This window comes from Haplochromis burtoni, unplaced genomic scaffold (assembly GCF_018398535.1).
Source record: "Haplochromis burtoni strain Fernald_Lab_line unplaced genomic scaffold, NCSU_Asbu1 Contig_2, whole genome shotgun sequence".
Taxonomy (NCBI): Eukaryota; Metazoa; Chordata; class Actinopteri; order Cichliformes; family Cichlidae; genus Haplochromis; species Haplochromis burtoni.
In genome coordinates this window covers 4,635,741-4,651,343 of record NW_024582363.1, presented here as the reverse complement: position 1 = coordinate 4,651,343, position 15,603 = coordinate 4,635,741, and the positions used below count along the sequence as shown (strand labels likewise).

General features: G+C 35.6%; 1 protein-coding gene across 8 annotated transcripts; it reads left to right on the top strand.

The window, feature by feature from the left end:
* The first annotated feature begins 8,813 nt into the window (after positions 1–8,813).
* On the top strand, positions 8,814–15,328 carry LOC102289832 (akt interacting protein). Of its 8 annotated transcripts, none has more exons than XM_005912956.3 (10): positions 8,814–8,938; positions 9,622–9,747; positions 11,130–11,341; positions 11,528–11,592; positions 11,701–11,801; positions 12,002–12,090; positions 13,197–13,295; positions 13,518–13,625; positions 13,756–13,816; positions 13,930–15,328. In XM_005912956.3, the coding sequence occupies exons 2-10, from the start codon at positions 9,700–9,702 to the stop codon at positions 14,035–14,037; spliced, it is 891 nt and encodes a 296-aa protein (XP_005913018.1). In that variant the 5' UTR covers positions 8,814–8,938; positions 9,622–9,699; the 3' UTR covers positions 14,038–15,328. The 8 variants fall into 8 exon arrangements, with proteins under 8 accessions (XP_005913018.1, XP_005913023.1, XP_005913017.1 ...); XM_005912961.3 differs by having other exon boundaries at positions 8,824–9,001; positions 9,626–9,747; positions 11,133–11,341; XM_005912955.3 differs by having other exon boundaries at positions 8,824–9,001; positions 9,626–9,747.
* The last annotated feature ends 275 nt before the right edge of the window (positions 15,329–15,603 follow it).

Here is a 15,603-nt window from a genome sequence, read left to right as displayed (position 1 = left end):
GAAATATTAATACAGAGATATTCTTTATGTTTATAATTTTGCAATAATGAATGAAGCCATCCATGTGGAAAACAATCAGAGCTCAAAGTGGATGACAGTGATTGTGAGGCTTAGTGAAAGAATGCATTAGCATTTTCACACACTCCCAATGCAAATTGTTTCACTTAAACTTTTTAAATACCATTTTGTGTTCCGACTTAATTTTAATAAGTTTGCAGATAAGGAAGCATAAGCATGGACTTGAAAGGCAGATCGTGAGTCTCTGCAACACATTTATTCACCATTTGATTCATGAGAGGAAACGGGAAAATTGAAAAGAATGAAAGAACGCGATCTTCTCTGAGAAATAATCAATTTTGTGCCGAACTGAGATTATTTAAATATAATAAGAAATATCCATATCAAACATTCATTTGAATTCGGTATAGATGCTCGTATAATTATATGCAATATTCCACACAAATTAAAACTTCCTGGAGGCTGGTGCTCCTTATATTGAAAATGTTTTACTTATTTATAGTTTTGTTTGGGCTCATATTTAATTAATACATATATTTTGTACTTTACATATTTCTTATAATAAATGACAGCAATAATAAGGTTTTTTAGCATAAAGCCAAACACATTATTGTCTAAAACATTTACTTACTTTAATAGAAATTAGGAATTTATATTTATTTGTGTTTACCGATATCTATAAATAACAGCATGCAGTCAAAGAAGACAGAACTCGTTTAAGAAATAACCTTTTGTAAGATTTTTAGCGAGGTATTCATTTTGGTAAGTTTGTGCTGTAATCTTAGAAAACCTGTCAATGATCTCACTCTCAAAAATGGGCGTACTGCACCTGCTCATTACCGCAGTGAACTGTTTTTGCTCACCCCAAGTTCCCCCCAACACACACACACACACACACAAAATCCTATCACTTGTTTCCGGCAACTGCGGCCTCTTGTAAGTCAAATTGATTGAGTTATCCTTGAACATCTGTTGTTCAGCCAAGCCTCAAAGGTAATCCCACTAATGGCCCTCTAAGCTATCCACATAAACACACACATAAATAAAAATGTTTTCTAAGAGATTTGGTCATTGACTCGCTGCTAATCAATTCTGCAGCTGCATCTGTTGATGAAGTTTTGGAAGTAGCCTACAGAGCAAGATATATGTAGCGATCAATGCCTGGCACTAGGCTGACAAAAGTGACAGTCACAGCTCCGCTGGGAGTCAACATTTACACACAGATGGACCGGCCTTGTCGGATGTCTTGGCAAAACGCTGCGGGATATATGCACGTGCACACATACGCAGCACTGAAACACTGACCAACAGAATGTTGCCCATAAATGACAGAAGAAGGAAAAATTATGGGCTCATTTGAAGCGCAGTCTTTAAAGTGAAGAACTGACATTTTATAATTTGAGCTACCAGGCTCTGGCACAGACTGATATGACTGCTCTTGGAAGAAAGACAGTTTTTCAACATTTTAGAGAAAAAAGGGAAAAAGGCTTTTGTACTTGCTGGCCATGTCCTTTTTTTATACATTTTGTCACTGGCTTAAAAGAATCCTCTTTAACCATAAGATGCTCACACAATTTAACAAGGGTAAAAATAATGATAACCAAAACTTAGGAGACTTAATGCTACACAAGATCACGTGTAACACACCATCCTGCAAAATTTGTCCAAACTTCTTCCATCCAGTTAGGTCAAGGTAGCCTGTAGTTCTACTTTTAAACAAAGACAAAAACTGAAGAACAGAAAACATGTTCATATACAATGGCTGTTGGCTTCTCAACATGTTACTCATGGGTTGTGGGGAGGGGGTGGGTGTCTCAGAAAATTTCCAATACCTGTGCTTACAGCTAAAGAAATATCTGCATATGACAGACCAACTTGGCTTTTTTTTTTTTATCTCTCCTGCTGCCAAGCAATATTCATAAATTTAATTTCCAATCTGTTCTCCTTTTATTAGTTGTGTGTTATTAAATGAGATTGCTTCATCTTAATATAATATATTTCCAAGGCCTGTGAATGTGGCTAGGAGCTGATATTCAAATTCAATAACATGGCCTGTACTTAGAGCATGGCACTAATAAATGCCAATGTATGATGCATATGAAGACAGGCTCAGCGAGGAAGTGGTAGCGGGTGATAATAATCTTGTGAATGTCCTTCACAGGAGAGACATGCTTGTCTTCCACCCCTGTGCTCCACTGCTCATATACCTGTAGGAGCTCAGATGACCTACATATGGAGGATGAGTGTGCTGCAGAGAGGAAAGGTGGCTGTTAATATTTCCCTGTGTTTTATTAACTAGACAGACAAATCCGCTGTGTGTACACACTAGCTGTCAAACTTCACTCCAGAGAGAGAACAATGTAAATCAGAACTGTGCATCTGACTTTTAACCTTGCCACTGGACACTGAAGAAACAGGCCTGTTGGTTCAATCCGAAGACATCAGCAGTGTTGTTTTGGAGAGAGAGATAAACACATGGTACAGTAGTGGTACAGTTCGCAGCAGATTGGATTGGTCACAGGGTTTCACATATTGGCTTCTGTATGGTTAAAACTTGACGTCTCTCCATTTTCTTTCCTATTTTATCACTGGAACCTAACAACTGCTCTTGCAAAGGTTGCAGCTTAGGAAGCTTAGCCACAGCAGTGAGTGACCTTTACTTTTATTATGAATATTTCTATTTCATCATTATTATAGAATGAAATCTATGCATATGATCAGCACAATGGATTTCTTTTTCATTAGTTGTGTAAAATGCCAGTCAGTGAATAGAGGGGCAGCCAGGGCTGCCAGCCAGACTAGAACCCCCCCCCGCACATACTGGAGGGATCTGACAATTGGAATTAATATGCGTGGAGCTTTCCCTCCCCGTATGTTGGCTGAGGTTTTCCAGGCAACTTTATCAGGGGTAACATTATCAAGAGCTTTGCCGAGAGCTTCTTCATCATGCTCACATCCGAGCCTGCCCAACACTTGTCACTGTCAATCACAAGGTGATAATACACAGATGATTCTCTCATTTGGTTTAATAAAATCTCCAGGCTTATTTCAACTGCAGTCATTACAGCAAATAATTGCTGCATTGAGGTTTTAGCCAGGCCATAGCCTCAGGGATAAGGAAAGACTATTGCTATATGAAGGATTTGGTTGATGTTGTCTTTTTTTTTCTTTTTTTTAACCTTTACTCCCCAGTCGTTCATATTTCTAAAATGAATATTACATTTGAATCTAGATTTGGCTTTCTTTATTCAAACTAACATTGTTATTACATATTATCTGGATGTGGAGTCATCTGTTTTCACTTTTTTTTTATCTATGTGCTGTCAAGTCAGGTTTCACCAGGGACTGCCAATTGTAATTTTTAACTGTCATTTAAACTAAATTGTAGATCTGAATCAGCGGGCCTAAAATTCTCTAAAGATATGGACTGACAGAAGGGAACATATTTCATCTTAAATTTAAATTCTGGCTCCATCTAAAAGTGCACAGCTGGAAAATTCTGCTGAAACCACTATATACTATATAAATCTTTTAGACAGGAACAATCAGACAGAGAAATATCCCATTACATCACTGATCTACTTGGCAAATGTATATAAAGGGATCTGATGCCAATATGATGCTTCCTATTCAAATGCACACTCCAGATTTGCTGTATATCTCCTGGCAAACTTAGAATCTGTTTAAGCGCCTGCTCAAATAGATCTTAAGGAAAAAAAGTGAATGCTGCTGAGGGTATGCTATTTGACTCTGGCCATTTCAGCTAAACAAAAAATTTCAATATAAAAGCAAATCCAGCTCCAACAGGTCACATATTTAATTAGGTAATCCAATCTCCTCATTTTAATTACATTCATTAGTATATTTGTTTGACCAAACAAGGTCACAATAATTGATTAGATAAAGAATCAATGGCAAAGACAAAAAACTCATTACAGGAGCAGTGGTGTGGATATTTGCACCCTTGTTGGGGTCACACAGTTTATCCCAATGTCAATGAAGGCAAAGCAGGCATAAACTTATTTGTTTTGAGGTGGTCTTTGATTTGTACATGCCAAAGTAGTGATTGTGACCTTGCCTTGTTGGGTGCCCCATAAAAAAGCAGTACACTAATTACTTTTGACAGTGAAGTGTACTTGGGACAATATACAATCAGATAACAATAACAGAGTCAATAATTTGTATTTACTCTGAAACTTGGACAATGTCATTTCTTCCAATTAGTGCAATCACCCATGCATTAAATTAGTTTTTTCCCCCCTCTCACCCAGAAAAAAAATTAGCGGTAATTATTAAGAAATCAATCAATCAAGAGAGTAAACTGTCAATGAAGCATGGTCAAAAGTTTAAAAAATGTGTGACACATGGCTTGGATCCATCTTGCCTCCAGGGGAATTTGTTATGCAGTACACCGAAAGGTTAAAGTAATGCAACAGCGCAGTGTGTATTTTGATGTTTATTTAAAATGCTAGATCCATGGATCCACTAATATTTATTTAATCTAAAAGTTAGCTTATTCAAAGTGAAAAATATGTTAAAACTTTAAATATCATACACAAAAAACAAATAGGTAGGGAGAAAATAGTCATTAGAAAGTTGGCGCACACACAAACATGTTTTTTTAAAAGAGCTGAACCTCTATCAGAGGTTCATTTAACCTCTTTAATATGGAAAATTATATATAAAGTAAAAATCTTGGGGATTTGTTCTTAAAAGTTTAAAATGGGAGTTGGAACATATACTCTTAAATAATAAAAGAAAAATAATCATACATAGTTTATTGCAGGAAAAATTCATATTAAAAAAAGGTAAATCATTTCAAAATTCTGCAACATGTAACCCCTGAATAATCACTGCTTTACTGTTTCCACTGTATATGATTCAAAAAGTGTTTAACGTCTAATAACCTGATTCCATCAGCATCTACTTTTTCTCATATAACAATAATATTAACAGTATATGAACAGACTTACAGTACAAAGGTAAAATGTGGGCGGAATATGTAAAACATAACACTGAAGAAAAAGATAAATTGAAACATGGGGTGATAGAGGTTGACATTAGTCAGTAATTGCATATGTATTAGATAATGTTAGGCTATTTGCTGCTTCTTATTTTTCAACTGAATGAGAAAACTCATTGATGTCAGTTGAAAATATAACAGAGTTTGGCTTCCAATTGGTCCATTTTACCTTATTTATATGACACTTACCAAAAATGACGAGAAGACGGGTTGGAAAACAAATGTTTTCATCCACCGAGTTATTCACAAAATAAATTACAATGTCTCTATCATAAAAGTGCCTGTTTTACATGCTTTTTTTCCTAAATAAAACATATCTATCTATCTATCTATCTATCTATCTAATTATCTTATTAATTATATATAATATATATATCATAGACTGATATTATTTATATTTATATATTATATATAATATATCGGTACGCATATGTATCGAACAATACAAAATTTGTAATTTATTTTATCAACTTTCCTTCTGACATGCTGTCTGTGTTGAGCGCTCAGTGAATCTGCGTTCGACTACTCCGCCTAGGCTGCACTGTCGAGCGCAGATCCACTGAGCGCTCAACACAGACAGCATCTCAGAAGGAAGAGCGCAGGGCAAGCTAGCGAGACAGAAGTTAAGCTCTCCTTGCAACATGGCAAATTGAACCTCCCCACCCTCATTCAGATCTGGCGTTTGGAATTATTTTGGTTTTCATGTGACGTATGACCCTGAAGGTAAGCGCGTCATGGACTAAAGTAAAACAGTATGTTGGATGTGCCACGCAATGCTCAATTACATGGGTGGGAACTAGTGTGTTAGCGCAGTTAGCTCGTTAACGTGTTGGCCGTCTAGCCCCTTTATAGTCTCGTTAACGGAGATTTGCCGTGTTGTGGCGTTAAGGTTATTTCAACGAGATTAACGCTGACAGCACTAGTGGGAACACAACGAATATGACTGCACATTTACGCCGACATCATCCTAGTGCAAAGACAAGTGGAAGCAGACAAAAACAACAAGCATGCATGCTACAAACTTTACCCGAGTCATTTAGACAGCCGTTAGCACATGATTCTCCTTATGGGGACCTGATATGTTTAATATTGTGGCGAGCTCAGACAAGGAGGAGACGGAGGTGTCGTTTGGTCTTGCTTCCCGTGAGCTAGCCAGGGAGCACAGCCGTTTATTGACATCTGCAGAAGAACACTGCCGCTAGCTAACTGCTCAGCGGGCAACCGCACAGCAACAACAACACACAGAGCGCCCTCTGACCCCGGAAGGACACACCGTCGCAGCGAGAAGGCGTCACCCGTCACTATGGCAACATAAACAAAACATAACTGTACAAACAGAACCCCGAACAGCCCTGACCCGCTACATAGCCCCCACCTAAGGGGTCAGTCGTCCCCGACTGACCCCATTACCCCACACAAAGTCCTGCAAATGTCCAGGTGCCTTCTTTTGGCGCACCGGCCGGTCACGACCGGCGGGGGAAAAGTCACTCGGGTCAGAACATGGGGTGCCACCATCATCCCACTTCTGACACCAATGTGGCGAGCTCAGACAACGAGGAGACGGAGGTGTCGTTTGGTCTTGCTTCCCGTGAGCTAGCCAGGGAGCACAGCCGTTTATTGACATCTGCAGAAGAACACTGCCGCTAGCTAACTGCTCAGCGCGGCAACCGCACAGCAACAACAACAACAACAACACAAGGGCGCCCTCTGACCCCGGAAGGACACACCGTCGCAGCGAGAGGGCGTCACCCGTCACTATGGCAACATAAACAAAACATAACTGTACAAACAGAACCCCGAACAGCCCTGACCCGCTACAATATGCTGCTGAGAATATAGCCCAGAAGAAGCGTATAGTATTGCTTTTATTTTGGAAAGAGCCATTTCTCTGTAATAAACTCTCTTTTCCAAAGATAGTTTCCACAGATATAAATTCATTTTGTTTCAAATATGTATATATTTAATATATATTCACATTAATCACATATATATATACATAATCATATATATATACATACATATATATATATATATATAATATACTACACACAAAATATACACTATATATATATAAACACACATATATATATATATATAATACACATCATATATATATACATATATATATATACACACATATATATATACATATATATATAACACACACATATATATATAACATATATATATATACACACATCATATATATATACAACATATATATAATACACACATATATATATATATCACACACATATATATATATATAAACTATATATATATACCAATATATATATATATATATATATATATATATATATATATAATCACAATATATATACTACTAACATATATAATATATATATTATATATATATATATATATATATCATCACTTATATATATATTAACAACGTATATATATATACACACACGTAGTATATATATATAAACGTATATATATATACAAGTATATATATATCACTTAACGATACTCATGCAAATCATATATATATATATATATATATATCACAATATATATATATATATATACAACATATATATATATATATATACTACTACATATATATATATATACATATATATATATATACATATACACTATACATATATATATATATACACATATATATATATATATATATCACATATATATACATATATATATAATATATATATATATATATATACACATATATATATATATATACACTATATATATATATAATATATACATATCTGCAGTATATATATATATATATATATATATATAAATATATAATATATATATAGTATTATATAATATATATTTGTATACAATATGATATATATTGGGTGTATATATATATATGTATATTAGTGTGATATATATATATATATATATAATATAATAGATAATCACTGTAAAATATTTTAATATGGGTTATATATATATATATATATATATATATATATATATATATATATATATAGTGATGTAGTATATATATATATATTATATATATATATATATATATATGTGTGTGTATATATATATATATATGATGTATATATATATATATGATATAAAATATGGTGTATATATATATATATATTTTTTATATATATATATATATATATGTATTGTTATATATGTATGTGTATATATGTATGTGTGATATATGTATGTGTATATATGTATGTGTATATGTATGTGTATATATATTGTATATATATGTGGTATATATTTAGTGTATATAGTATGTGTATATAGTGTATGTATATATATATGTGTGTTGATGTATGTATATATATGAATGATTATTATTTTATTTTTTTACTTAGAGTACAGAAATTATCACATAAATTATCATCCACATTACAGACAATGACTTTTAAGGTGTATTATTCGCAAATGTTTAAATTAAACTTTAAACATCAAACATTTTCTTCACATTGCAGTATTTGTCTTTTTTGAATTCAAGTCACCATAAATAGAAGACTGTAATATTTGTGCTGGTGGAACTGCTCTCTTCTGGGGGGTTTTCGGATGTCATTATTCTCTAGATTTTTTATTTTTTTAGATTTATTTATTTGTGGATTTATTTATTATTATTATTATTTCAAACATCCAAGTCCCCCATTGAATTCGAGGCCTGTGTGTTAAAGGGCACGCTGTCTATCACGTGACGAAGTCACCAGCAAATCACCTGCTAAGATTTGTTTCCTTATGAACCAATAAGGACGCGTTGTACAGCAGCAAAACGCCCTTCATTTGTTAGATTGATCTCCGGTTTCTGTGTTTGTCAAATTATTTAGCTAACCTACGTTAGCCAGCTAGCTGGAATGGTAACCAAAGGAATGGTGAGCAGCTGTGCACTTTCCTTCGAAAATTAAGGTGGGACACGCCTTAACATTTATTAATATTTAAAGGGACGTTTATACAGTTCAAGCAAATACGGTGAGTTTAATTAATAAGCTCTCTTAAGTGCAAGATCCACAGTTAAAGACTGGTTTTGTTAGCAACGTCAAATGTAACCTTAAACCTAAAGCTGACATTAGGTAAGTGAAGTAAAACAAATGAGACTGTGTAAATCTGGTAAAATTAACTCGTCGTATGCTTTGACAGTTTATGTTGCCAAATTTCCAGCTGTCAAGTAGAAATATGTTACGTTCAGCTGCAACACCCTGGTCCATAACATTTGCTAACGTAGCACTGTAATCTCAGATTGTGGTGAATGACACGATAGCTCATGCTTGTACCAGAAATAACGAGACTTTAACAATACATTTGGTTAAAATCAGAACATTAGTTTAAAATTTGTTACGGCTCCGACAAACAACGTTAGACACACAAGCTTTAAAACGTCTTCAATGAAACAGCTAGGTTAGCACGAAGCTAAGCTAGCCGAAACAACCCGTCCTAGTGTTAACTTTGTGGTTGCAAGTAGCTATGCTAGCTAAATTTGCATGGGATGCTTGATTAGTATTATTGTTTTTATTTTTTTATTTTTTGAGATACGTGTTTAGGTTGTGTGTGTTTGACTTCAACTATAGCATTTATTTCCTGTTTCCACCAAGGCAGCGAATGGCCCAGAGACTACTTGTCGTGGGACCTTCATAAAAAGAGGGACATCAGTCTGAACCTCTGAACGAGTGATGAACTTAAACCCCTTCTGGAGCATGTCTACCAATACAAGTCGTAAGGTAAACGTTGTGGAGGTTTTTTGTTTGCTTGCTTGTTTGTTTTAAGCTGTAAACATACTGTAAACATTGCCATTCCCATTCGGTATTTTTTGTGGAAAAAATGGCAAACTTGATATTGATACAACACTTTAGTGTCCAGAAGCTTGCCCTTAGGTGCCTTTCAGATATGTACAAGCCTGTGGAAACCTCTCTCTAAAATGTGCTGCACATGATAGTCATGAGCTTTGCAAAGGAGATTTTTGATGACTTAACAGTGCAGTAAGTTTTGTTTGTTTTAACTAAAATCTTCACATATAAAATGTTTTGACTGCCTATTAAACCTGGAGTATAGTAGAGCTTACTATGGGTTACAAAGGTTGTATTTCTGCTGATTGCACTTCCTAAGATTAAAAATAATAATAATAAAATAAAACCTGTACTTGTCTGCCAAAACTTTATTTCGATAGTCCTAATAATTTAACATTTGAGGGGACAAACATCAAACTGAGAAAATGTATAGCTTTGTCTTTTCTCAGCCTTGATTCCCGCACCTGTTCCCACTTGGATTCATATTGTTAATCTTGTTAACAAATCTTGTTAAACTGGAAAACTTTCATACTCGACCTAAGGGTGTGGTTTTTCCACTCATTTTGGGGGAAATATGCTTATATTGTGTGAAGTTTAACTATAACCATATGATTTAAAACTACATTATAACAAAGTCTCCACTCTTTCTGTGTTGTGGTGTTTGGTGAAGTTTGCTACTGCTTGACTAAATTTCCACCAGCACCCACAGTGGTGGGGAGGGGATTTAGGAGGGACGAAAACGGTGTGAGTGACCTTGTTTGTCTCATTGAAGGTACATTTTAACACATTCTACAGTCAAGGGTTGTTTTTTTTTTTTGTTGTTGTTGTTGTCGTTGTTGTTGTTGGGTTTTTTTTTTGTTGGTTTTTTTTAAGTGATTTTTTTTAAGTGCAATATTTATTGCAAGCATTTCTTGCACTGTTTCTTATGGCTTCCTGATGTATCCTGCCATTCAAAACAGCATTCTTCTGTTTTGTGTTCAGAGTGCACTGTGACACTTTACCGCAACTCCTCCTATCATCCTTGCGTCATCAGTAAGATGGCGTTACAGCTAGGCATGAAAACGCTTGCTCTTGTCTAGACATGGCTCCCTGACGAGCTACAAACCAGATGGGCAGTGTAACTTGAGAGGTCACTCACAGCACATGGTCACTACCCTGTGCCATCGGATTACTCCTTAGGTCTACCGTTTGAGCATTTATATACACTATCTAAATTTGACTGAGGGGGTTCCTTCTGATTTTTTTCCCCTCCCACATAGCATGGGCTTTAATGTTTGATGTGTTAAGATCCCTGTCATGTTTTCAATCCTGAACAGCAGAGATCTGACAACGAGGAACAAAGCGGGCATGGGGAGCAGAGGGCCAGTCCAGCCCGGATGCCCTTCGGCAGAAAGCAGCTTCCGCCGATTCCTAAGAATGCAGCCCCTATTACCAAGCCTTCCCCAATGGGTACCCCAATCCAGTCTGCCAATGGCACGCATGCCTCTTATGGCCCTTTTTACTTGGAGTACTCTCTGCTGGCTGAGTTGTACGTATTGGTCCAGTATCAGAATTTAAATTTCAGTTTGTTGTTAATTTCTTGGCATGCTCCATTATGCTGGTAGCCCTTGTTTTTAAAATACCCACTGTATACATTTTGTATTAAACTAGTTTCACAGTATCATTTAAATTGTTTTTATTTGGTTTCCCTTCTGATTTTTCTTGTGACCTGCAGCACATTAGTGATAAAGCAGAAGCTCCCTGGAATTTATGTCCAGCCATCCTACAAGTCTGCACTAAGTAAGGATTCCACTTTTAAAAGTTCATGCAATTAATCACTTTTTATATATCAGGGGAAAGACAAAAAAAGTGATAAGTGATTCTAAAATGGCATCTCTCACTGTCTAGTGTGGTTTGGTGTCATATTCATCAGACATGGCTTGTACCAGGATGGTGTCTTCAAATTCACTGTGTATATTCCAGACAATTATCCAGATGGGGAGTGTCCTGTAAGTATTAAAAAAATGTTCTTGTTTGATATTTTGCCCCTTACCAAAAAGTGAGATTGCATGATTTAGCTAAAAAGAGTAAACATTGGAAAATGCAAGATGTATGTCATTATAAATAAGAAGTAGCAGCATAAATGATGTATACATAAACTGTCATAAAATATGGTTTAAGAAAAAATGGTGCAAACAATTTGTTTCAGAAATTAGTATTTGACATACCAGTCTTCCATCCACTTGTTGACCCTGTGTCTGGAGAGCTTGATGTCAGAAGAGCTTTTACCAAATGGAGGTAGGTTTATCATTTTTCTGCTTATGTACTTTGCTTTGTTACTTTTCTCGAATTATATTTTGAAGTGGAAGAAATTGGGGGGAGGTTGGAAAAACTTGAGCAACTAAATGAATCACCAAGCTCAGTGTGGGCTGCTGCTGTAGGCTTCAAGGTTCAACAGAGGTGCTCTTTTGCATACCTTGGTTGTAACAAATGCTTATTTGAGTAACTGTTACTTTTCTATCACCTGGAAGGAAACTGGCCGCCTCTGGCTTCTGGTGCCTACAAGGCATTTTCAGCAGAGAACTGCCACTTGCTGATGTTTTCTATTTTTAGACTGTGTTTTAAACCCAGTAGATCAGCATTTTCTTAAACAAACAGACTAGTCTGGTGCCCACACCCATGCTACCACCCAATCATTCAAAGTCATTTAAATCACTTTTCTTTCCCATTCTTATGTTTGGTTTGAAATTCAGCACGTCACCAGGTTTACATGCCTGACTGATTTACTGTCATGCGATTGCCTGAGATATTTGCTGTAACATACAGTTGAACAGGTGTAAAATATGAGAGAGAGAGAGATATGCACCAGGAAACGTGATTCTGAAAAGTAACACAAATCCAAAAACTATATGCCATGACTAGCTGTGCTTCTCGACGTTATCAAAAACTGAACTACGCACAAGGCAGTAAAAACAAGTTTATTATGCTATTCAGCAAGGACTGACAATGGCATGGACTGTAGTACAAGTTTTGCATTTAAAGGCATCTTGGCACTCCTCCATGATGCAGGTATAGCTAACAGCTCTGTTTGTTAACAGAGGAAAACTCATCTGTTCCTGAAGCAGAGTTAACTTACAAATTACCTGCTTGCTAGCAAGTTTTCTTCAACAAACTTAGTATTTCTCTCTGCTGCACTGGAATCATCTTAGTGACACCAACTAATTCATAAAGTAATATGGGCTTTATGCTGCAATATAAAGCACCTTGGGGCGACAGTAATTTTTTATTTTATTTTATTTTATTTTGGCTCTCTATATACGATATGTAACTGAATTAAAATAAATCAAACATTTACTGACTTCATCCACGTGTGTGTGTGTGTGTGTGTGTGTGTGTGTGTGTAGACGGAATCACAACCACATCTGGCAAGTCCTGATGTATGCACGTACAGTTTTTTACAAGATTAACACCACAGAACCACTCAACCCAGAGGCTGCTGTACTGTGAGTTTAACATTCTTGGTTTTTGCCTTTTTTCCCCTTAATGGAACTTGTTGTGTGTGTATATTTTATTTTTCCTCTGAAAATGTTGAAAAAAAATCTTGTTAGTCATTTATAGAAAAACATAATTAAAATCTCGACTAAGAAACTGGTCTTTTAGCACTCTATGCAAAGTGATGTTTCTAGCTAAATAAGTTTGACACTGGCTTTTTTTTTTTTCCCCAGCTACGAGAAGGATGTGCAGTTGTTCAAAAGCAAAGTGGTAGATAGTGTGAAACTATGCAACAGTCATCTTTTTGATCAGCCAAAGATCGATGATCCCTACGCAATAAGGTTGGTCAACTGTCCATTTCACATTCTAGTGCTGACCACAATAAGGAAAAAAGTGTGTGTGTTTGTTAAAACTCTAAAGAGGGAAAAATTATCTTATGTTCAATTCTCCACTTTGATCCATTGGTTTCAGTTTTTCCCCATGGAACCCAGCTGTACATGAAGAAGCAAAAGAGAGGATGTTCACATACAAGGTAAGTTTTGCTAAATTAAAACTTTGCACTTTCGAAGCAGGAGAGAGTTTAATCTGTATATTTTATCTGGTGATTCTTGTTATGCAGCTTTTAATTTGTTATTGTTGCCCTAGAGACGACCTGAGGATCACCACAAGGCATCTCAGGCATCGGGTTTGTCTTGGGTAAAGCCTGGCTCGACACAGCCCTTCAGCAAAGAAGACAATCCTCCCCAGAGCTGAACCTGCAATGTCAAGATAGTGGCCACTAGAGGGAGTCAGAAGCATCAGATTCCATGCCACAGGCTTGCATCAGCCATCTGTGTGAAAGTGGAACCTTGGTAGTTGGCAACTTTATATTAGCTCTTCACATTTATTGCTTGGCTTTAAAAGCTTTTTTAGGCCTCAAAGAGTTTTAGAAAAAAGGAAACCAAGTTTGTATCATATTTAAATCAACAATGACAAATGGATGCGTCAACATCCTTTAGGGTAAGATGCAATCAAAGTACATTCTCATTTTCGTTTTCTTATCCAGTCACATATTTAGTTATGTTATGACATACAGCTGCAAAAGGCTGTGGAAGATGTGAGTGAAATTATTTTCATTCTTATTGTAAGTACAGTGGATTGCATGATCAATACCACTTGTTCAATTTGGCTCAGGACTGTTTATTTGTAAGACTCGGAATGTTTAATCACAGCTGTGTCGGTGAAAAAAACCCTGTCACATCCTCCTCTATTACCAAGTTAGGTTGACATTTGCTTTATATTTGTGTTTTATTGGACAATGAGTTATTTTTTTATTTCCACTGTGTAAACGGTTGACTTACTTTGCTCCTAATATTTATGTAAAGCAGAGTTGGCAAATATGGTTTTAAATAAGATTCTAAGTAAGTAAGCTTATGTATTTTGCCAGATTTGAAATAATTTTGAATGTTTTATATATATCATTGGTTATTAAAGGTTTGATGTGTAAATAATGGATTCTATGCTGAGGTTTAAGAGACATCTGCATTGGTGCTCTGTAAGAGAATGTCCCTTTTTTTTTTTTTTTTTTGTAGATAATTGTAAATTACTCCCAAATAAATGACGTTACTCTAGAATTACAGAAGTCTGGAAGACAAACGCCTTTATTTTGATAAAGTTTAGTTATTTAGGACACTCTGAACAGCAAAATATGATGGTAATAAACTGGGGTGCTTCATATTCTTTAGTTACAGGCCAGTGTCAGTTCAAACTTGAAGTCTTCAAGCAGAGGAATTTGGCTTGATTGCTGTATTTGGAAATACTGTAGGAAAATAGATTTAAAATCAGTATAAATTCAATAAAGAAATGAGCACAGCAGGTGTGTTGGCCAAAGTTGTTTGAGCTGCTGTAAGAGGGAAAGTTGTAACAATAATTGTAATTTACATGATGCCATTTGGGCTCTTCAGAAGTTCAGATGTGTTGATGCGTGAACCATTTGTTCTTGACTGCTTAGGTTTGAAATTGAAACGGTATTCTTTGAAATCAATAAAAGGATTTTTAAAAGCTATGTATGTTTATGTATTTTTTTCAAGTGTTTGTTTTGAACTAATGAAAACCTGACTACAAGAAACGTATTTCAAACGTAATTACTCAATACAGTTACTGATAAAAAGTGGCGATTTCTGTTATACTAGAAATGATTCTATCAAAGAAAACTACGTTCAAATTTGAAGTTACTTATTTTAGTGAAGTATTTCCCTCTGGCAACAGATGGCGTTATGTACCCACAGCTGAAAGCATCTCCGGCTCATGTCACGTTCGCACTGAGGACAGACTAGGGTA

Excerpts from the sequence above, each read along its gene's own strand:
- LOC102289832 (XM_005912956.3), top strand. The coding sequence starts at position 9,700 with ATGAACTTAAACCCCTTCTGGAGCATGTCTACCAATACAAGTCGTAAG. Across the intron at positions 12,091-13,196 it reads AGAGCTTTTACCAAATGGAG|ACGGAATCACAACCACATCT; the intron begins GTAGGTTTATCA and ends GTGTGTGTGTAG. Across the intron at positions 13,817-13,929 it reads AGAGGATGTTCACATACAAG|AGACGACCTGAGGATCACCA; the intron begins GTAAGTTTTGCT and ends TTGTTGCCCTAG.